At 36.6% G+C, this 24,112-nt stretch overlaps 1 protein-coding gene and 1 long non-coding RNA gene across 2 annotated transcripts in view; one reads left to right on the top strand and one right to left on the bottom strand.

The window, feature by feature from the left end:
- runx3 (RUNX family transcription factor 3) overlaps positions 1-23,906 on the bottom strand; it is a 50,033-nt gene extending 26,127 nt beyond the window's left edge. The window contains exons 1-4 of the mRNA XM_027165923.2: positions 23,696-23,906; positions 23,334-23,460; positions 3,192-3,460; positions 1,949-2,105 (exon numbers count right to left, since the gene is read on the bottom strand). Of these exons, the coding sequence (XP_027021724.1) occupies positions 1,949-2,105; positions 3,192-3,460; positions 23,334-23,388 (481 nt within the window). The 5' untranslated portion in view covers positions 23,389-23,460; positions 23,696-23,906. The remainder of the gene's footprint in view (positions 1-1,948; positions 2,106-3,191; positions 3,461-23,333; positions 23,461-23,695) is intronic.
- On the top strand, positions 1,300-3,361 carry LOC113655408. Its single transcript, XR_007140379.1, has 3 exons — positions 1,300-1,581; positions 1,977-2,121; positions 3,223-3,361. It is a non-coding gene; the product is annotated as an uncharacterized LOC113655408 (long non-coding RNA).
- Positions 23,907-24,112: the final 206 nt, after the last annotated feature.

Raw genomic sequence — 24,112 nt, 5'->3', positions numbered from 1 at the left:
TTCAGATACAGTGCTCAAAATACACTTGCATTCTGTATTAAATAATATAATATATGTTATTATATATATATATATATATATATATATATATATATATATATATATATATATATATATATATATATATATATATATAACATATTATATAAATGTTGTTTTATTTCATATAACACATATGAAATAAAACAACAACACCCACGCAGGAATTTAGCAGTTAACTTAATAACACCGTACTTTGGCAGCAGAGCAACTTCAGTACTGCGATTACTTTTTCTTTTTAACTTGATTTTGTGATTAGCTTTTTTTTTTTTTTTTAACTGTCTAATTCTTCATAGATATGTTGAAACTGAAATTGTATTTACTTTCATCTTGTGCTATTTGTTCTGTAATGTGTACGATAGGCTTGTGGAAATTAAAGTAATTGGTAATTATACTGACAGATCTACAGTATCTTCAGAGTAAACTCAACACTAATACAGCTGTTATTTGTCTTACTGTCTTTCATGTTAATGTTTACGTTCATTTGGTTATATATATATATATATATAATGTTACAATAAATTATAATAATAATTTTATAAAATTACATAAAATTAATGAAAATAAATTACATTGCTATAACTTGTAAGTATTTTTTATTTTTAAAAAAAAAATATATATATATATATATATGTTTAAAAATACTTACAAGTTATATAGCAATGTACTTTATTTTCATAAATTTTTTAAAGGAAGGTAATGAACTAATATCGATAAAGTATTATAGTATATTTTAGAGTCATCTCAGAACATATATTTACAAAATGTATTTACTGTTAAACCTAAGTGTGTATTTCATTGATTTTTAGTCCATGGATAGTGAATAAAGGATTAAAATTCAAGTAAATCTTATTTTTAATTGTCTCTAGCCAGATTTATGAACTTAGAGTTTTGTTTAATACGCTGTATTTTATAAGGGTTTATGTAAATAAAGCAATTAGCAAACACAGACCCAAAAGTCTTGTTTTTAATCCAGATTATGGAGACTTTATGTATTTCTAGTGGGATATAGTAAGATAACTGGACGTAATGTATTGTATTATACACTATAGGTTAGTATATTTTCGTTGTTTTGTTTGTTTGTTTGTTTTTTACACAGATTGTTCTGGATTTTTCCATGAGCCTGCTTATTTGGTTCGTTATCGCGCGCGAGGCTGTGAAGCGCGCGTGCGAAGCCAAAGCAAAGCAAGAGCTCGCGCGACCTAACGGTCGTTTTGTTGGGTGGGTGGGTGGGTGGGTGGGGGGGGGTGAGAGCTGAGGTAAAACAAAAACAACAACAACAAAAAAAAACAATAGTGCTGAAAGCGGCATTTTTTGGTTTTGTGAAGAAACAGTGGTTAAACTCTTAAAGCCACACGCCTTTCCGTGTTAAATAGGAGTGTCGAGATGGTGGGGTACCCGATGGTGGTGGTGGTATTAGTGTTTGTTTTTTTTTTGTATACGAGCTATTTTTCATACAGAAGCTAACAGCTAGCTCTGAGACCTCAGCTGTGAGAGCAGGGTGGAGGAGCAGGGTGGAGTAACTGACTGCAGAAATAAAAGGTACTTTTTTTTAATTCCCTGTTCCCTTTATCCGTCTGTAAGTGTTTAAAAATCTGGCGTTTATCAGAAAAAACGTGAGCCAGGAGCGAGTAGAGAGGAAACGAGGGGAAAAGGGGCTGTGAAAGGATCTCAGCTATGTATGAAGGTGTGTAAACAAGCTAACCTGTTAAAAAAAATCACACACACAAAACATTCAGGCTTTAAAAATACTTAACTAATTATGTGTTTGTTCTTGTATATGTAATGTATCGTATAAAATATTATTAGAGTCCCTGGATTATCCCTGGATTTTTTTTATTATTATTTATTATCCCTAGATTCAGATATGTTTATGCTGCTAATCAAATTAAAAGAAGCTTTTAAGCACCTCTGCCACTTCTTCCAACAAATCTCAGGTCGTTGAAACGGGCCACTTGGTTCTTCATGACGGCGGACGCGTTCCTCAGCTCGGCCGAATAATTCTCGTCATTTCCTGCCATGACGGTGACCAGGGTACCGTCAGGAACATCACCGAGAGCCACCACCTGCATAGGGGGAGAGGTATGAAACACACACACACACACACACACACACACACACACACACACACACACACACACACACACACACACACACACCACAGAAAACTTTGGTCAAAACCACAGCTGACTGTACTCATTGATCTGTAACATCCTTACAATAGTAGTATATTAATAACACATTTACAACAATTTTAGAATATAATTATATCTCCATACAAAATAGAGCTGTTTGTTTATTCTACAGAAAGATCATCATAAGTTGTAATCACGTCTCATGTGATTTATGTGATATATACAAAAATATATATTTTTTAAGATTTCAGTCCATTAAAAATAACAAGATTTTACAAGACTGAAAATGAGCATTAAGTTTGAGTTAAGGGATCATTTCTGTTGGGCGTAACTGCTAAATCACCGTGTAAAGCCCGAAACTGAAATGATGCATTAATCCGAATTATGATGCCGTACTATGGAATCGCATTCAGAGATTAATCAACTCAAACACGCGTGTCTGATCTAGACAGTGTTAATGTAGCTATAAATACTGTTCATAATAACAATATAGGTCAAGTTTATTTGGGCGGCCATTAAATCGACAAACGAAAAATTCGAAATGGTTCAACAAAACTGAGAAATAAATGAGTTTAAATAAATTAAGCTTAACAAACATGTTAAAACGGAAATAATAATACTAATAATACTACTACTACTACTACTACTACTACTACTACTACTAATAATAATAATAATAATAATAATATTTTAAAAAAGATGCATACACGTCATGAGCTCTTTGTTCATTTTGGACAGCAAGGAATAACTCCTTGCCTTGTGGTTTCTTTCAGATGTATGGATTAATGGTGCTTTTCTAAATTTGTACATTGTGTGAAGGCTAAAAAAATAATCATTTCCATTCTAAAATTTCCGAAATGTGTGTGCCAATAAAAGAACAAATAATTAAATAAATAATTAAATACACAAAGAGCTGTGATGGACATAACCCGAGAGAGAGAGAGAGAGAGAGAGAGAGAGAGAGAGAGAGAGAGAGAGAGAGAGAGAGAGAGAGAGAGAGAGAGAGAGAGAGATTACCTTGAAGGCAACGGGAAGAGTTTTATTGCAGCGCCAGTGTGATGGCAGAACGGAGCACAGAAAATTGGGGCTGTCGGTGCGCACGAGTTCTCCAGCGTGGTCCGCCAGCACGTCTACCACGGAGCGCGTGTCCGCCGTATGCCGTGACCTCAGAGGACCCGACGCGCTCATGCCGCTCGCGCCTCCCGCGCTGCCGTCACTGCCGCCGACTAGCTTCCCACACTGGAAAGACGCGGAGGGCGGCGTGAACCGTCTGGTGGTGGTCGGGTCTACAGGTATATGCATCACGAAACCGTGGAGTGTAAGTGCCACTTCAAGATCAGCAAGAATCAATAAAGGGGAAAAATGATAACAACAAAAACCCAAATGCGGGTGGAAAATGTGCAGTCCCAGAAGCGAGTTTAATGAAAGAACAGTACAGGTTTAAAGTTTTCCTTGTGTTGAAGTTGTTTTGCTCAGAGATTAGATAAACGTGATGAGCAGCTCTGGGTGCAGCAGACGAAGCGTTAACTGCACCCCTGCACTTTTCTCACTGACTTCAGCAAAAAATAAAAAATGCAATAAATAAATAAAATGAAGCAAGACACCGCAAACGAAGCCCTCAGCTCTTTTGCTTTAGTGCCAAGATGCAAATCACTCAAAAGTCAGCAGTGACTGACTAACTCCTGTTTCCTTCTTAATCATCAGTCACCACTAATATTAAAACAACAGATGAGATCTCTCTAGTTCAAGAGTCTATAACTTGTCTAGATTCGTGCACTTTATTTATTTATCTTTTCTGCTCCCAGTGGAATCACAGCGCTACTTGCTCTATCGCAGAGTTTGCGTCTCCGTCCATCAGAAGCACACGCTGTGTGTCATCTGTTTTCGCTTCACAGCAGATCCCGACAGAACTAAAAAAAAAAGCCTCGTGTTTATTCCAACAAAAAAGTAGGTAAGCATAAAGACCCTCGCCAGTATTTTTAATGCTGATCAGATCCTCTCTGAGTCTGTGTGATCCTTTTCGTATTTGTGGGTTTTTTTCCCGGCGGCTCCGATGTGCGCTCGCTGCTCTCCAGGCTGAATGTGATCTACGCACGCCAGTGTTTACTCAACTCATTTTAGAAGTTTTCGAGCTCCGAATGCTCCGCAACCAACGAGAGGTCTGGGCGTGTTTTCTCTCGACCAATCAGAATCACATGGAGCAAAAACGAAAGCGCTGTCTGTTAGAGGAGCCCAGTTAATACTCGGTGCCTTCCAAACGCGCTGCAATTAAGAGCTATTTCCCGTCTCTGATATTCATTATAAACCAATACGAGTTTTATCAGCAGGACATTGCTGTGCTCTGTTATTAAGGTTATACATTCAGGGCCATAAATATTGGGACATCGACACAATTCTAACATTTTTATTTGTGCATGAACTAAAACACGTGCTCTGGCGCCAGAGGGATGATTCTTAGTATTTGTAAATAAAAGTAAACAGTAAATAAATCTGTTCCGAGTTTGTATTAAAGAATAGTTTGAGTGCTACTCCATTCAACAGAAAAGAAAGCAGTAACACGGAGGCACTAGTGAGGGGCATTACAGCAGCTCTTAACTGATTCTGAATGTTAGTGCAACATACTGGTGGAACAGACTTACAATACGAAGTAAAGATTCTATACAATGGAATATACTAGTATTAAAATAAAACTTAGGGGTTTTTTCTTTCGGAGAATTAAGGAGGGAAAGACCGAGAAAAAACAAAACAACAGAAAAAAGTATAGTATTGCTAACAGACTACTAATATCAATACTACAATTCGTAATATTTTAGTATTATATTATGAGAGGTAATATTAATTTTATATGAGTCAATATGAGAATTCTACAATCTATCGTATACTTAAAAGACGCAGAAATATAATTATTATATGAGATACTCCATATATATTTAAAGTAAAACAATGGAGAAACAATAAATAAACAAAAAATAAAATAAATTATATTCATTCCCATTAATCTAATTTTTATGCGAACGCCTGATTAAACGGGCTACACGGTGAGAGGAGGTGATAAACAGTGATTATTAAAGCTACAGTATTATAAAGAGTTGGCTCACGTTAAGCGACACACCCTTCCCTCCCTTCAGAGCTTTACCACTAGTAGGCGCGTTTGTTGTTAAAAATGAGCCTGAGGTTCGGGGGCGGTGGGGAGGGTGTGTGTGTGAAGGGGGTGTGGCATGAGGGTAAGCGAGAATCAGAGACTGTGTCTAAAACCGCATTCTAGGGTAGTGCAGATACGGGGTCACACATTTAACGTGTTCTAAATTATTGAAATTGACCATTAATATGTTACTCAAATAAACTCTTTCAGTTAGGTGACATACGATTAAAATTCCTACAATATAAATACAATTACAAACAATACTAATAATAAGTATTATTATTATTATTATTATTATTATTATTATTATTATTATTATTATTATTATTAAAATCTATGATCTTCCATACACACAGAAACGAATCACCTTTAATTTACAGCATTTGGCAGACGCCCTTATCCAGAGCGACGTACAAAAGTTCTTCTCTATCGATGAATACATTAACTTTGGTTCATTTTTTAAAATAAATACGCACATACAACAAACAGGTGAGAAAGTGCTAGTTCAAGTATTTCATGAAGAAGTCCGAAATTTATAACACTGCCAGAAGCATTATGACAAAAAAAAATCTAAGAACGAGCATTAAATCCGTTTTGACTTCCTGAAATATTGAATTATTATGATTTTTGTAATAATTAGGTGCAATTAGGCGACACAGTCTTGGTTTTTATAATAACAATATGGCAAAAGGCTTCAATTTGCTAACGATCTGGATAAACATTTTTATATGTGCACTGTGACCAAGCAGCGATATCTTTGTGGGGTATTTCTTGAATCCCATCATTTAAATAATCTAATGAAACAGAAATCATTTTATATTCTTAATGATCTACAACCGTGTCCAGCATTTCAAGTGAGGTTTAAAAAAATTTCAAGGCATATCGCAATTTCAATTTGTAGCTCATATTTGCAAGGATATTTAGTTAATATTTTAGTCATTAAATCTACAAATGTACAGTGTGAAAAAACAGCAAATATTATCACATTTAACGGTCACTTTTATTCTCTCTCTCTCTCTCTCTCTCTCTCTCTCTCTCTCTCTCTCTCTCTCTCTCTCTCTCTCTCTCTCTCTTTTCTAGCGGATGTCTGTGAAAACAACAAGGTTAAAAACGTAAAATCAATAACCGCAAATGCCAGTATAAGCAGTCTGACTACGTTTCCGATTGGGCGCCATTTTCACCGGCTGTATATCAGCAAGAGAATAATAAAAAAATAATCACCAATCTCATAAAATTATTCGGAAATTATAAATATATAAACAAACAAACAAATAAATAAATAAATAAACGCATTTTTTACAGATGCCCTTAAAGTTATTAGTTTGTTCCTCCTCTGATACTACTGACTCAAAATCATTATCTAATTTTATTAAAAAGAGTGAGAAAGTGCAGAGGATCAGATAAATGGATCAGAAATAAAGCAATAACTGATCAACACGGACCAGATCATAAACATCGTGAATTTTTTTTAAGATAAAGTAATAAAAAAAAACCTTTGTTGTAAATATAACAAAAGAGCCGCATTTATCATTTCTGTCATGCTGGACTGAGTGTCTTTGAAGAATATATTAAAGATGACTATTGTGGCATTAAAAAGACGTCGCAATCATGACATGTCTTTGACAAAAAATTAACACTGAATATGGAGAAATGCAAGGTGATAAATATTTGTCAGTTGATAAAAAATAGAAGGACATGTTGATCAGTTTATTATTATTATTATTATTATTATTATTATTATTATTATTATTATTATTATTATTATTATTATTATAACACCCAGACTAACACCCACCCACCCCCAACACCCACCCGACCACCCTTTGGGTTTCTCTTTTTTGTGAAGGCTGGTCGTATATAAGACAGCGGACGTATTATGGGTCACAAACGTGGGTCAGAAAGAAGACCTGCAAATGGGCAATTTAATCCAGGATCACGTCTCATTGGTCAGTTATTAACATACAACTTTTTTTTAAAGGCAAATTCAACACTGAAAGAGAGAATATCTGCGAGAATTTTAAATACTAAATACACATCAGGGTGCGAGGCAACCGTTGGCTCTCCAGCAGGAGCGGCGGGTCTCTCTCGCATCGCATCTGTTCATTATTAATATGTTTAACCGCGCTGCTGTCACACGAGCCTCCGCCGCCTCTTCACCGCGCACTTTCTACGGTTTCTAAAGCTCCCGTTCAGCGGACATCTAACACCGCGTGTATTTTCCATAATCCTCCTCCTTAAAGAACGCATGTCTTCGAGTCGGGCAGTACGCGGTGGTATCGTAATAACGTGATGAAAAACGACGTGAGTCTTTACAAATGGGCCACCGGCTTTCACAGGTTCAAAGAGAAGCGCTTGTTCCGCGTAAAGCTCAAAGGGCCCGCTATCAGACTGCAGCTCATTCGGCTTTAATCAGCGGCGATGGCAAGATGGATGCAGCCTCATCAGGCTCTGATTATTTAGAGATTTCGGTCGTAGCAAGATGTCAGAGGGCTTTATAGGGGTTTTTAAAATGCATTTATTCATCTCAGTCTGCTTGGTTCATACATTTTCAATAAAGCTGATGTCACGGAGTTGATGCATGTGCTGCATCTGCATAAAAAAAGTGACTGTGCAGGGACTGAGAATTGATTCTTTCATTTAGGAACGTGTACAATGAATGGATTAAGATTTCAATAAAATATTACTTTGAGTCTAATATGACTTCTTCTATATCCGTAAACACAGTAAATTAGAAAGATGTGATGTCCGGGCACGCCTACTGAGACCCTTCATGTATTTATGCACTTGTTCCTTTTTCCTGCCACTGCCCCTCTTTGCCATTAAAATAACCAGCTTTAGATAGCTGTACACATTTGGCTTATGTACTAAATGGACTCAGGAATGTAGTTTATAGCACACCAGTAACACTTTTGATGTACTTGGATGATTCCTATGTATGATTCGGCATGCCAGGCCTCTGTGTAATGCACTTCTGCAGGGAAAACACATAATAGAATGACTAAATGGACACAATTAGAAAACACTGACCCAAGCAGAACACGGGGCAATAACACCACCAGAAGTCAGTTGATTTTTCATCTTTGCCAACCGTGGGCGACTGCACGGTTCTCTACTTTTGCAAATTACAGGGAGAGAGGGAGCCTCGAAGCCACAGAGTGCATTCCTTCCGTAAAAAGTGTCTGCTCGAGTTTCTGGCCAGTGGGCTTCTGCCCCGAGCCAGCATGCAAACAAATAGGAGGGGAGAGAGAGAGAGAGAGAGAGAGAGAGAGAGAGAGAGAGAGAGAGAGAGAGAGAGATATGGGAAAGGAAGGAAATGCTGCATATCGGCTGGTTAATCAGTTTTTTCAGCTCACAGAGCATGAGATGCAGCCAACCCAGAGTGAGTTCTGCATTCTCATCAGATGCATTTAAATATCCTTTGGGCCCTTAAGTAGACTGGATGGAATGATGAATTCTAGCTTCTGTTTAAAAAACTACATTCAAGTACACTCACAGTGCTTTCTTTAAATATACCTCATATATCTTGTTTCATATATCATATATTCTCATTACCTTAGGCATTAGTGTTAAAGGAGGCGTCTGCTATGGTAAAAGTGTTGGCAAAGCTTTAGGCTGGGATTGCAGTAAAAGATTTGGAATAAACACTGATCAAATATTGAATGTATATGAGATCTTGATTGAATTTCACTCTTCATGTGCAGTCACTGCAGCATCTATCAATGTCAAGCAAAGAATTACAGATATATTTCTTTCAGGGACAGTCAGGCCTTTAATGATGTGAGTCAATATCATATCAGTTTCAGTTTCTCTGACTGACATGAACTAATGTTCAACTAATGCTCCTAAGTAAAGTTATTTTTGGGGATCAGTGAAAAAGCTGTTATGCTTAAATCCAGAGAGTTGGAATTCCACACATTATAAATCTCTTTATATTCAGCTAAAAATATTATTTTTTTATCCCTTACCCCCAATTTATGATCATTCAGGATGTTAAAATGATCGTTCTTGGTGTTTTTTTTTTTTTTTTTTTTGACCCTTTTTCAACCTTGGACATTCCACTGTGAGCAGAAAAAATTAATCTCATTCTTACCAATGAATTACAGATGAAATTTAGGCAGACTGAATTGTGAAAGCACACTCATCGCTACAGAATTGTGAATTGTGAAATACTATGTCACGTCATAATTCTTATCAGTTGTATTTGGAAATACATGACATTTCTTTCGTGATAAGTTGTGTACACATGCATTAGTTTATTATTTTCATATATATATATATATATATATATATATATATATATATATATATATATATATATATATATATATATATATTTTCATATATATATATATATATATATATATATATATTTTCATATATATATATATATATATATATTTTTTTTTTTCATATATATATATATATATATATATATATATATATATATATATATATATATATGAAAATAATAAACTAATGCATGTGTACACAACTTACATAACATTTCTTTCGTGATAAGTTGTGTACACATGCATTAGTTTATTATATATGTATGTATATATATATATATATATATGTATATATATATTTATATAATATTGTGCTTTACAAAGTAATAATAATAATAATAATAATAATAATAATAATAATAATAATAATAATAATAATAATAATAATAATAAACTTTAAAATGTTTAGGAGCAGTTAAACTGCTATGATTATCAGGATGACTCCTTTATTATAATTTAATGTTGTATCAGTATCTGAATTACTTTTTTGCTTTAGGGTAAAATGGGGTTTGCAGAGGGTAAAATCACCTGGCCTCTAGAGGGGGCTGCTTATGAGCTGAGACAACTGTGAGCACTGAACTCAGTCATTTCACTTACTGTCACACACACACACACACACACACACACACACACACACACACACACACACACACACACACACACACACACACACACACACACACAGAGTTTCTATTATTATTGACTTTTATTACAGATTAACCACCATCCATGTAGATACATTTATTACATGTTTATTAAGTCCCTATAAACATATGTTTAACACATAATAATGCGACAAGTGTATTTTTAACGCCGCAGATGATTTTTTTGACACACAATTCAATACACACAAACACAGTACAGTATACAACATTTCATTCTGCTGAGTACCTCCACTGCTACGTTGGCCGATCTGTAATCTGTAGTAATTGCATTTTGCAGAAAAACATTTTTTCCATTGTGGTAATGGCTGCAATATGTGTGTCGGTGTTGCCAAAATGACAGTAACCTCCCCTCCTCCCACTCTCTCAACCACAACATACAGACCTTGTCTCTTTCTGTTTCTCTCCCTTTCTTCTTTGTTTCTCTTTCCCACTGTCCTTTCTCTCTCAAGTTTTCCTCTCAGAAAAGTCCCAAGTCGTGTGTGTTTTGACTAATATAAGTGTTTTGTTACATGGGCTGATGCCATTTTGGCTCTAAAGCTAGCAAATACATAAATAATAACGATGACTCAACCCAACGTAGTCTCATAATTGCAGATTTCTAAGCCAAGCCATGTAAAATGTACAAGTGGTCCTTAGATTTTCTTAGCTAGTATTAAAGTGCAGAAAATATCTCTTTCTTGTCCTATAGCCAAAAGCCAAAAACCAGTGAGGTGGTGTGAATGACTAACTTCTCTCTCCATCCTTGTTGGTGGTGTGCCAAAGGCCCTCTTTTATTAGGTCATAACCCCTGAGTGTGGCGCATTTTTATGATGTCAGCACATGACTGCACCACTCTACGAGTCCTCTGCTTTTTCTGCCTACCCTCATGCACTTTGATGATATCAGCACAACTCTCACTCATACCATTTTGTATTTCATTCATTCATATGTGATCTTTGGGTTCCACAGTTAGTTTAATATCGGCCTTGTAATCGGTGACATTCCAATCTTTACCGGCACTTCACTAGAATTTCTTAATTTTCAGTGAATTCATTTATAAAGTGGGCAGAGTTAATCTCGGGTGCCGCTTCAGTAACCGTCGCTCTAAATTGCTCATCCTTCGGACAGCTTTTATGCTTGAATCCATTTACATTTACATTTACATTTAGCAGATGCTCTTATCCAGTGTGACTGACATTTATCTAATTTATACAGTGGAGTAATCGAGGCTACCACTTCCCTTAAAAGTTTATATCAAGCAGGCTAGAATGATGCTTGTGCTTAGAATATTAGGCCACGCCCACTCAGACTGGTCTGATTAGTAAATTTATAATTTTTTATAATTAATGATCATTAATTTAGACTACTCAGTCTAATTAACATTGGGCATCATAGTATTTTTTTTAAAATTGCTTGACTATTTTCTATTGGACACTAAATACATATCAGCCCATGTGGAACGTTTCAGACTGGTTGAATGTGGAATTAACACCCCATAAAGAAATTAAGATGTACACATGAGCAGACTCCATTTTAAGTTCTTCTACACAGAAGCTGCTTAAGGAGATTTCAAAATCTGAGAAGTAAAGCTCTTTTCCAGCAAGAGAGAGAGAGAGAGAGAGAGAGAGAGAGAGAGAGAGAGAGAGAGAAAGAAAGAGAGGGATGTACACCCACCCCACCCAGGCAGCTCCCGAAATAGTCTATGTATAAGCATGCCACCACAGCTGCCATAACTCAGGGCTTTCCCAAAATGAGTGTTCATGTGGAGTCAACACTAGGAAGTGTACTTGCCTGCCAGCAACCGCTGGGGCCGTCTACTGCTGTCTGCTAACCACATTTTCCCCCTAGAATACAATGCCCCTTTGTGCTCGTGTGTGGTGGTCTCCCATCACGACCGGAACTCAGAGAGAGAGGGAGAGACGAAAAGAAGCTAGAAGACATGCACAGAGCACAGTTCTGTGTTCAAAAACCACTTCATCTGGTTAGATTCCCTCTCAGGCTTAACAAGCTATGTACGAATGTTTGCAACATGCTTGCTCATGAAAATACAAAGAATTAAGCTCAGCTGCTCTTTGTTACAGATGTTAATTATATAATAATTTGAAGAAAAGTTGAATTTAATTCAGGATCGTTTGAATGTTGTCATAAGGGATTTAGTCCTCGAACTAAATAAAGTCCTTCACTGTATACTGTATATGAAGCATGAGAGCCTTTTGCATCATCTGCATGACTCGTGGCTTTCTGACACATGCTGGATAATAAAAATAACTGAAATGGGCAGAAGGAGCAAAAGGAATGTGAGGCAAATTGCTTTTACAATTATAAATTCAACAGCCATTTTACTATTTATGTTAAGGTTTGACAAGGTTAGTTGTTATTACAGAACTCCTACAGCAAAGGCAAAGCTAGCATATTGGGATTATAGTACTATACAGTATACTTGTGTATTTAAACATCCCTTTGGCTTGTCTGTTAAAGATCTGCATTAATTTGACCAGTTTATTTGGATTGCATCAATGCCACAACTTCTGAAAACACCCACAGAAAACATGTCTGGAAACTCTGAGATCACAGAGCACAAAACATGTGGTTTGTTAGTTGGAGCTCATTTGCATCCTGCAGGCTTCTGCAGTATCAGTAACCAAAAAAAAAAAGCTTTCTTCAAGGGTTCTTTGGAGAGTTAATGGTACATAGGTTCCACTTGGATAGAACCACACAGAAAAATCAATAAAAGTTTCCTCTGAGGGCAAATTAAAGAACCCTTTTGGGTGCTAGACGTAACCAATTTAAGAATGAATGTGTTAGTGTAAATGTCAAAAGATAGACAATCATCACCAGAACAACATGCAATATGGTGTGTGTGTGTGTGTGTGTGTGTGTGTGTGTGTGTGTGTGTGTGTGTGTGTGTGTGTGTGTGTGTGTGTGTGTGTGTGAGTAGGCATGTGAAAACATTTGCGTGTGATATAGTTGCACACACATAATTGCAAACACAGTTTGTGACTAAAGATAACCAGTCTTGTTGCACATATGTTGGCTTGTGAAAGACATGTCAAACCACTGAAAAAGTGTTGTGTCAAATACTACAGAACTCTAGATTTGCAAATTAATTCAGATGTATATATTATAATTATACTATGATTAATATGTAATACAATTTTCGCTCATATTCAATAAAAAAAATCATGCAGAGTTCTACCATCAAACCTGACATCCATATTAATAATATCGTACATAATTTTGGAATCTTTCCAACCTTTTGTGTTTTCTTTTTATCTCATTAACCTTAAGCTTAAAAATATCATTCGGTCTCTCTCTCTCTCTCTCCCTCTCTCTCTCTCTCTCTCTCTCTCTCTCTCTCTCTCTCTCTCTCTCTCTCTCTCTCTCTCTCTGTCTCTCCGTTTCTTTGTTTCTGTTATTCTAATTGCACTGTTTGGGCCTTCTTGACGGTGAGTGTAAACTCATTTCACCAGTGCTGATTCTAGCGATCAGATCTAATCAGCTAATTAAACACAGTCCACATCACTGAGCTGATTAAAGCTAAAGAAAGCAAGAAAGGGCTCTGTTACAATAAAGTACATGACATCAGCGACGATCGTCTACCATGTTTGACATCCTATCAAAAATCCTTGTTTCAATACGAACCTCCGATGCTGAACAAACACCTTTTAAACACTGTATTATAGTCTGAATCTCTATAGGTATCACTCAGTTTTTCCTTATTTCCTTGTCCTTCTGGTTGGGGAGACCTTAACCAGAAAGGATTTTTCAGCAAAAGGATTAATAATAATTAGTGATGGCAGTAAGTCTGGACACACCAGAGTTTAACGTTAACACTGGCCTAACCATCGGAAGAACAGTTTGGCAGCAAGGTGATATTTTTTCAAATCTATTTTCAGTATATGACTCAAGATTGACTATTCAAAGATGGTCGTCATATAATAGCAGTTCCTGCTGTTACAAAGGCAACATACATGGTATATGTCACCATTGTTGTTGTTTTTATTGCTGTTGTTTGACTGTATTTTCTCTTTTCGTTAGGCAAAATTTAAATAGATAACTTTGGCCTTCGCATAAAACCAAGCATGCACATGCCGGCACTGGTCCTAAACTTATTCGGCTGTATCTATAAATTGTAGTTTGCAGTTTAAAGCAAATAAAGATCACACTTTCCAGGTTGTGTAAACGAAGACTAATGTTCTACAAATGAAGAATTACAAAGCTATGGTTAGGATTTTATGAATTTTTCATTGTTCAGCAGTTAAGAACCAGTCTGTAAGTTTAAATCCCATTACCTCCAGAGATTTACTGCTGGTCACTAAACACATCCCTTGGATTGTATTCTGAAATTTTTAATTACAGTAGTGAACAAATATATACAATATGACAGATTCTATGATAGTTTCATTCTTGAATATGTGTTAGAATGTTTAACGTCTGCAGTGGAATATCCCAGAGGATGTGATGCTTTGGTCAGCTGCCGTTGCTTAGGAATGTCCACAGTGTTTGAAAGTGCTGAATCAAGAGACGCGGACAGTCAGCAGTGAATGGTCATCCTGTGTGACACTGCACGCGCTCCGAATGCATGTGGGTGTGTGTGTGTGTGTGTGTGTGTCTGTGTCTGTGTGTGCGCTTAGTGGCGTGAGAACTCAGTAGACAGGCTGACCTCAGTCGAGACTGCGGAAGTGTGAAGAATGAGAAGAAAGACGAGAACCAGTTTAAGTGTGTGTGTGTGTCTGCATGTGCAAGGGGAATCCTTGAAATAAAGAGAACTGGTCGGCTCTTAACTATTCTTTCACAACCCAGGGTTACAAAATGTCAACTGTCAGATACAAGGAATCAGATTTTTCTTTGCTTTGGTGACAAACGTAGACTTATACCGACTGGGATAAAACTAAAATACGTTGTCATTGCAACGGAATATATATATATATATATATTTGGTACGCTAAGCACAAAACCTTAAGCATAAATCAAACCGCAGTGCAACTTATGCACATTTAGTCATAACAACAGCCATTTCATGATAATATAATTGCTAGTTCGTTGGATGAAGAGTAGAAGCGGCAGAGTCCAACCTGATCTCATAAAAAAATATCTGATGATTTGGTTGTCTGTAAATAAGGTGTATTGTATGCAGAGAAATGTACAGATGGTTTCCCATTTCAAGGTAGGAAACAGAAATACACCAATCAAAAAAAAAAAAAAAAACAGAAACTCAAAGGAAGTGCTATCAGTAAATGTTTGTTAATCTGTTTCTGTGCAGGTTGCTCACTAAACTATCTTTCTGATGTTCCTGCTATTCAACATTCAGCTAGTTCTTATCAAGTTGCATCGCTTCACATTTTGCAAAACTGTAATAAGTAGGATGTAAATGCAGCTCCCCCCCCCCCTCACTGTTTTTCTCAGGTTATGATTTATAAATTATGTTCAGCTAATAAAAAACAACCATTCTTTTGCGATAAAGGTTTATTGTTCTTGCAGGTGCTGAAGGTGTGGTTAGAATAAGACTAACGGTTCTGCTTTTCGCAGTTTCTTACATGAACTCCCTCTTTCTGTACAAACACATCTTGAAAACTGTGGTGTTTGACAAATAATTTTTATCCGAAAGTTTATTCACTTATAAACCAGAACCGAAGCTTGATGATTTGACAATAAATAAACTTTGAGGAAATAAGCTTTATGAAGGGCACTAATCTTTATTATTGGATGGATTTATATATTTTAATTTAAAGCAGCATTTCTTCACCATTAAATGTCAAATCTATTTAATCTGTATCTGCAATCAGCAATGTTTTCTCTAAACCCTGTAAGCATTCTTTTTTATCTTAAACAAAAATTTGCTAATGTTGACCTAAACCATAAATGTAGACAAATTTGCCTTAGTTGATGACAATCTTTCTTGTGTAGCAACAAATCGAGTCATTGTTTGACTTTTATCTACTCAGAGCAATCTGTTTCTATTTTGTTAATACTATATATAAGAACATTTAGTTAGTTTTACAGGAAAACACACATATGTGTGTGTGTGTGTGTGTGTGTGTGTGTGTGTGTGTGTGTGTGTGTGTGTGTGTGTGTGTGTGTGTGTGTGTGTGTGTGTGTGTGTGTGTGTTTTGCAGTTTTTGTTTTGGCTACTGTGTTTAATTCATTTGGTGTAATCTGCTCTTTTCCTAAAACCAAAGCAACGACACACACCGTTTGATCATAATGTTTATCTGGATATGAAACAAAGCCAGTAAGGTCACAGAGACCGTGCTAACAGCAGCGTATGGGTTTAATTAATGTCAGCTACTAAATGATCGGCTACTAAATGATCGGCCATCGAGACTGTTTAACTGCTTTAAACACCAAATAAAGACTCATCATGCAATATAAACATGACCAATACTGAATGCATATGTTAGTTTAAAATGTAGAGCAAATTTATATTGATATAATGTCCTTGGATTATTTTTTTCAGCGTTTTTAAAGGCCATAGAAGTGTGTCTTTCTGGAAAGGCTTTAAACCCTATAAATCTTCTTAACATGTGTGTCATTGTGTCACGACAGATTTAGATATTTTTGCCTTTCAGCATAGCAGTAATTGCATTCGTAATGATTACACAAGGGTCTGCTTTCTGCTAAAAGTGTTCGTGATTAAGTCAGTATTGTAGTAGTGTGCTTTTCATACACCTTCACATGTCCTTTACCGTTGCTTTAAAAAAAAAGTCACCCGCCAACATGTTTAACAATGGGGATAACCTTTCGATTAACTTTCTGGTTTGATTTGCTTTCAGTTTACTGAGCACACCACCCACAAATCGCTTTCAGATTATTTGATATTGGACGCTTTCCCAGTATTGTATTTTTCCCCTATGTGGTGTCTAGATAGCGAGCTAACTTGGCACATACAGTTTGTTACAATCAAGAGATGTTAACATAGTGCCTCTTTGTTAGTGTTGCTGTTTAGCTACAGTAGGTGTTCAAATTTAGTAAAAACCAAACAAATATACAAATACAATAACATGATTGTAAACTTCAAAATGCTTTTTAATTGATTTTCTCCCTAAAATGTACTGTAGTTCTGCTACTGTTCGTATGAATGACTTAACTAGCTACCATGATGTAGCTACATCCTCATATCTTAGCTTATGCTCTTACCTTTATCATAAGTAACTTGATTTAGCCTGCAGATGTTAAGGAAGCAATATAAAATCTTCATGATTTACGGTAATTGTAGGTTCTGATAATTGCTCAGTATTTTCATGTTACATGCACCTTATTATTATTATATTTACAAGCAATTTAATTGGAAAAAATTATGAGAATTTTAAACTTTCAGTGATCTTTTATAAGAACAGCACATTACAATATCAATGCAAAGACGAGTCGTATAAAACAGCTCATGAACTATGAAGCCATGTGTTTCTAGACACTGCTTTTTCTTCTCTTTTTCCTGAGTCTTCTTCCTGAGACGCTCAAGACTCGTCTCATCATGCCCACCAGCCCGTTTATCTTAATAAGTAGCTCCTAAATGATAAACGTTTCTATGGTTTGAAACTCGAGCACAACTTGAAAACGAGAAAACAGTCCGAGCCCAGTAAATACGCCCCCGCTCCCCAAACGTTTACAATTGCTAATCATCTCCAGATCGTCCGTCACCACAGGCCAGCACAGTGCTTTTTAAATCACAACGCCGTCGAACCAAATGAGACCCAGGAGCGGGACCCTCCACCGTCACTCTCATGCGCTTTTTATTAGATCCCTTTTGGTGCAATATCGAAAACTCTTAATATACAGTTACACATCACGGCTCTTGATGTTTCTGGTACAGGAGGCAAGAAAAGGAGCAGCGGAAAGCCTTTGAATCGGATCCAGCAAACGATGCATCAATTTAGAGGAGCACGAACCATGTGTTTATGAGATTAATAAACTGAAGGCAGCGTAGTTTTACAGTGAGTAAACTGCATCCAGTACAGGCAAACGGGCACGCCAGTTTTCTGACGTGCTCATTGTTAAAATGGTTCCTAACTTTAAAAAACTTGGCTGTAACTACTGTTCTGAAAAAAACCAAAGGCTTTCTACAACCTTAAACCACACTCCTTTTATACTTTATACATACTACACTTACATATATGTGACTGTTGGTAAGAGTGAGACAGTTGTTTAGTGACAGATCATTTTGACTCGAACTACCTACAGTATAACTTGATGACCCTATGCTACGTTCATCCTCACTAAGAAAACCACCCATTCTTTCACCCAAAGAGCATGAACATCCTGAGTCATAAAACCTTCCCATCCCCAAATAAAGTCATTCGCTCGTGCCGACCCCAATTCACCAGCTCTACCGTGATACAGCTATAACTCGAGACATATGTGGCTCAACCTTCCAATTCTCCATAGACCACCAATATATATATGTGTGTGTGGGTGTGGGTGTGTGGGTGTGTGTGTGTGTGTGTGTGTGTGTGAGGAAAAAAAGCAGGTTAATGATTGTGAAGAAGCCTGCAGTTTAAACAACCACTGAACAAACTTATCAACCGCAATTCAACAGGTAAAATCTGTCATCAGTTGCTGATGACTGATTTCACCTGAGACTAGTAAGATGCAATTTATACCACAGCACTGCACAGTTTATATGCAAGGTTTATATCGAAATGCTCGTTTGACTACGATACTGTTTCTAGAGAAGCAATTTGTATAGCAGGTGCTCCAGATGAACAAGGTGTAAATGTTAAGGTCATTTTCTGCGAGGAGACTTTTTTTTAAAGCATCTAGAGTGTCTAGTGTCAGGGTTTTGTAACAGTCAAGGTAAACTAAGTCTTTCGACTTGGATGGATTTTGTCTGCTGAGGGAATGACTGTCTAAAGTTGTTATGACATGAATGGAAACAGGAGCTAACTTGTCTCGTGGATGATCCATAACATTAAACAAGTGCATTTGAACAGGTTATTACTCAAATACACACCTTGCGCAGCATCCTTGTCCAATAAGTGAATCGAGTTAGTGTTTTTTTTGTTTGTTTTTTGTATCTCTTTTCTTGTTAATAGATCCCCCCAGAAGCCCCGCCCCTTTTTTTCAGTCTTAGCACTATTTCGGTTTGGTGGTCATATCTTGACGTTATGGAGTAAACAGTTTGATTAAGAACAATACAGGTAAAGTATGTCTTTTCAATGTAAACAATCCCAATAACTACACGTTATTGCATGTTATTTCTTATATTGTTAGAAAACTTTGTTATATGTGAGTATAGATTAAAAAGGCTCCTAGAAATTAATGGGAAAACATTGATGAAGAAAAACCCGATACCGGTCCATTGTCGAAGTGCGGTGAATTTGGTTTTGACCTTCAAAACACATCGATAGACATTTGAAAGAGGAATGCAGTGATATTAAACAGCGACTTGATGTCTGCGCTATTACATAACTGCTAGAGGCTCCCGACCCGGGTTACACACTGCGAGGCCTGTCAGTTAGAGATCTGTCAGCCATCCTTTAGATTAGTTTTATAAAGAAGTATCCCGTCTTATCTGTGTCTCTGTGTGTGTTTGTGTGTATGTGTGCGTTTGTGGAGCATTAATAAACTGCAGTTCCAGAGCAGCAGGTGTGACCTCATTGTGGTTACTGGTGAGCAACAGAAGCAAACAGAGTCTGCATCAGATTAGCACGTTAAAACACACACAAGGCACACAGACTTGAATATATCAACATTTATATTCCTGTGTAATGTATATTATATACATGCTGCTCTACCAGTAGCTCACTTTGTGTTCATATTTATATTGAGATAATAAAGAATCAAATAACCAAATAAACGTATTAAAAAATGCCACACATAATCTATATCCTGCATTCATTACACACCTTAAACAGAAAAATATAACACCTTCACTCCGAAAAAATTAGAAAATCATACACTTGCATTTTTAAACACACACGCACACACACACACACACACACACACACACACACACACACACACACACACACACACACACACACACACACACACACACACAGTATTGTTTCTGCAAATTATTTTTAGTATTATTACATTTTTTATTTATTTCACATAGACATTTGCTGCTTTGTGTCTGTTGTTTTTTTTTCCGCTGCTTGTTAAGTGTGAGTGTACTGTGTAAGTATTGCTGACCCATATTCCTCCCAGTTATGTATCTTATTATGACTATAAACTTTGCATTGTGAACCATGTATGCATCGGTTTCTGAGTATTAACACCCTTGGCTTTAAATGCGTCTCTTCTGCTTCGCCGTTAAAACACATGCACTAGTTTCTGTTTGTAGTGGTGGAAACGTTTGGTGCTTTAGAGCAACATTGAGCTTGGACTGAATTCTGTCTCACTGCTGACTGCTGTTATCATATGGGGTCGTTAACATCGATATCATGGATGTGATTTAAAATGTTTACGATACGGCCTTAGTGGTCTGCTCATTTGTTAATTTCAGTCTCAAAATTATATTAAACAACTTTGAACTGTTAAAAGTCCCATAAATTCTTTAAAATAGTGCCATCTAATCAAAGGCTTTGCTTGAAGGAAAAAATACTGCACATTTTTAACATTCCTATTCAATTAAAATGAACAGAATTTAACACCGGCTAAGAAATCTGTTTTGGATGAAAACTGAATCTGTCTAATTAAGATTTAAAACGAACTGCTTTCGACTCTTACAGATGTTTATAATTCAGCCGAAGTCTAAAATCTTCATGTTTTTGTCTTTGGATAAAATATTTATAAAAAAGTTTCTATAATCATCTGAAATCTGATTTTGATTATTCTCGGTTGTCTACTATTTATTTATTTATTTATTTATTTATTTTCAAAAGTTATATAAGTGTACTGTATATCAAGGATTTTTTTTTTCCCGTTTTAAAAAGAACATAAAAAGCTCAAAACTTCCGTAAATGATTTTTTTGTTCATACAGAAGTGTGAGAATGTATATATTTTAACCACCGTGCTCACTACGCGACATGGATCGATCATAAAGTTACATAGAGTTCATTCTCTCACATGTTTGCTATTAGTTCATTGTAATGACTGAATCATCCATAGTACTTAACAAATAAGATGCTGTAAAAAAAACTGTCTTAAATCTGAGACACCCACAAACATGAAAACTTTCCACATCATGACATAACAATGCAATGTGTCATAAAGTCATCGTTTACTGCTCATTTGGCAACTCAATGGTTATTTACCAATTTTTGAGTAACTCAAATTACTACAGAATATTAGTCTTGTTCAAAAATTAGACGTTTACGTTAGTGAAAGAAACTGTCAAACCCCTGAGGGATTTTTTCCCCTCCTTGAACTAATTTATATGAGAAAAGATTTTTATTGGCCTCTTGGCTTCTCCATCAAATGCTTTCCCTGGTTTAATTTTCACGACCGAGGAATTGAAAAAGGATATTGTACTCTGCTAATGATTTCCAATAGTGATTATGGCTAGCATTTAAGATCCCCATTTAAGCGCCACAGATATTCCGCCTGCCAGATCTCTGTCGTCCATCAGATATTTACACACTGAAATGCCTTCTGGAAAAAAATCTCAGAGTGACAATTCTTCAAAAAATGACTCTGCTCATAATAATAATAATAATAATAATAATAATAATAATAATAATAATAATAATAAAAAGGCATATTTAGCAGAGGACAGAGATGCAGGAAGAAGGAATAAGATGACATTTTTTCTAGCTTACTCCAGCGAAAGCATATTACTGTCAGTCATCCAATCAGATACCTTTTTATGTAAACCACGGCCTGTGTAAGTGTGTACGTGTGTGTTAAAAACAGAGTGTGTGAGTGGGTAAGTACTTGGAAGCTCCGCAAAAAAACACTCTGCAAACAATTTAGGATCGGTCCTGTATCTGTCTCTTATTAAATCGCACAAGCCACAGTCAACTTTTCTCTCTCTTTTCATCCGTCATTCTTTTTTCTGACCTGTCTTATTTTAAAATTTTTTTTTAATTTCCCCAGTGTGGATGTTACTTTTTGCTCAAAAATGAACCAGTACACTTCCATTTGAATGAGATTCATGTCAGTTTATCAGCACGTTACAGACGTAAACACTTTTATCTATGTATTTCTTTGCCAGATACTCAAATGGCATCAGGCTTCTGTTTAATAACATTATGAACTTTTAACTACCCAATAAAGCAAAATGAGTTACGAAAGCCCAATAAAAAAAATTGCGGATTCTAGTAGTAACTTGAAAGGTATCTACCCTACCGCAAACAAAACGTGGATCTAAATCATACTCCCAATAATAACACTGCTGATAGAATATCAGTGCTGACAATCCTTGATTTTAATTCATCTGCCTTCATTTATCGAGTCATATCATCAAACCACTTGATATTCCAAAAATGAAACTACTTTGATCCTAGTCCTGCAGCATGTTTGTATTCGACCTAAACAAACAAGTAAACAAACAAACAAATAAATAAATAATCAGTTGTGTATTGGACGGTACAAACATCATCATGCAAAAACACTATCAGCTGGTAACACGCTGCACATGACCCAAGATCCATTATGTTTTTACAGCAAAAAGCCATTCCTTCCTAAGGAATTGGAGTAGATGGCAGTGCACACACACACGCACACACACCCACCCCGAAGGCCCACTGACCACAAAAAGGCAAAGAGTGTATCCTCAGTCAGGGGAGTAAATGGATGAGAAGTACACTGGTTTTGTTTTATGGTTTTAGAGTTCCAGTAAAGATTGGTCTACATGAAAGTGCGCTTATACAAAGTGCGTTGATAATGTACCGGGCGGCGGGGAAGCCATTACAACACAGCAGCACTGAAAAACACGCAATTGATATACAACATATTTTATGCTCCAGAATGATAAGACTAGCCCATTAATATAAGGATGGTAGTTGTGACACTTCGGCTGGAATAAGGTTGCACCTGCAGAGTCAGCTTTAACACAAACAGATCTGCTATAAAATTTCCAAATGTATGTTGAGTTTGAGTGGTGTTTACTTCTGTTCCATCCTTCATACCGTTTCCATGTCCATTTGTACCAAAATGAATATTTACATTACATTTATCTACAGGTGAAGACGAGGGACTTACCTCTGAGTAAAGTGGAGTAGTTACTGAAAGAGTCAAAGATGCTGTTCGAAGCCATGTGTGATGTCCACAAAAGCCAGGTCCTGCCCCAGCGCTGCCCTCTGAACCACTCCAGAAGCTACTGTACAGCCTATTGAAAGTAATAACAGATGCATGAAAAAAGGTGGGTGAAAGAGTTTCTTAGACCACGTAGGCTGCTCGCAACCAAGAATCTAGGGTTGGTGAACGCCACAGGAATCTGCAGCCACAAGCTCGGTAAGAGAACAGCGTACGCTGAAGCGTTGAGAGACATACAAGAGCAGTGGTAAATTGAAAGTGCTAAACGGAAAAAAAAGTCATGGATAAAAGTTGTGAGGTAAACATACCTGTTACAGTTTGGCAGATGCTGTGGGTTTCTGGTTTAGGAGGTTCAGGTGTGTGTAGCTCAAGTCGTGGTAATTGGTGAGGTGATGGACCGTCAGTCTCACGTCTGGTCACAGCTCCCGCGATGATTCTGCTTCTGGCCCAACCCGCCAAACCATTGGTGGAGTCCAGGTCACATGTCACATGAGGTCACAGATCTGTTCCCTCCCTCTTTCTCAATCACACAATCCCTCCCTCTTTTTTAATCGTACCTCTTTACTTCGCTTTTCTCCTTCTGTCTGATTGGTTATCAGATACTTTTAAATTATTCCCCAATCTCACCTGTAGCCTGCTCAATCCTGGCCCACAGTGTTTGATGATTGGGACTAGCTAAATAAAACGGGCTAATGTGTACGAGGCAGAAACCTACCAAGAGATGA

This window comes from Tachysurus fulvidraco, chromosome 4 (assembly GCF_022655615.1).
Source record: "Tachysurus fulvidraco isolate hzauxx_2018 chromosome 4, HZAU_PFXX_2.0, whole genome shotgun sequence".
Lineage (NCBI taxonomy): Eukaryota > Metazoa > Chordata > Actinopteri > Siluriformes > Bagridae > Tachysurus > Tachysurus fulvidraco.
This window is presented reverse-complemented; position numbering and strand designations above follow the sequence as displayed.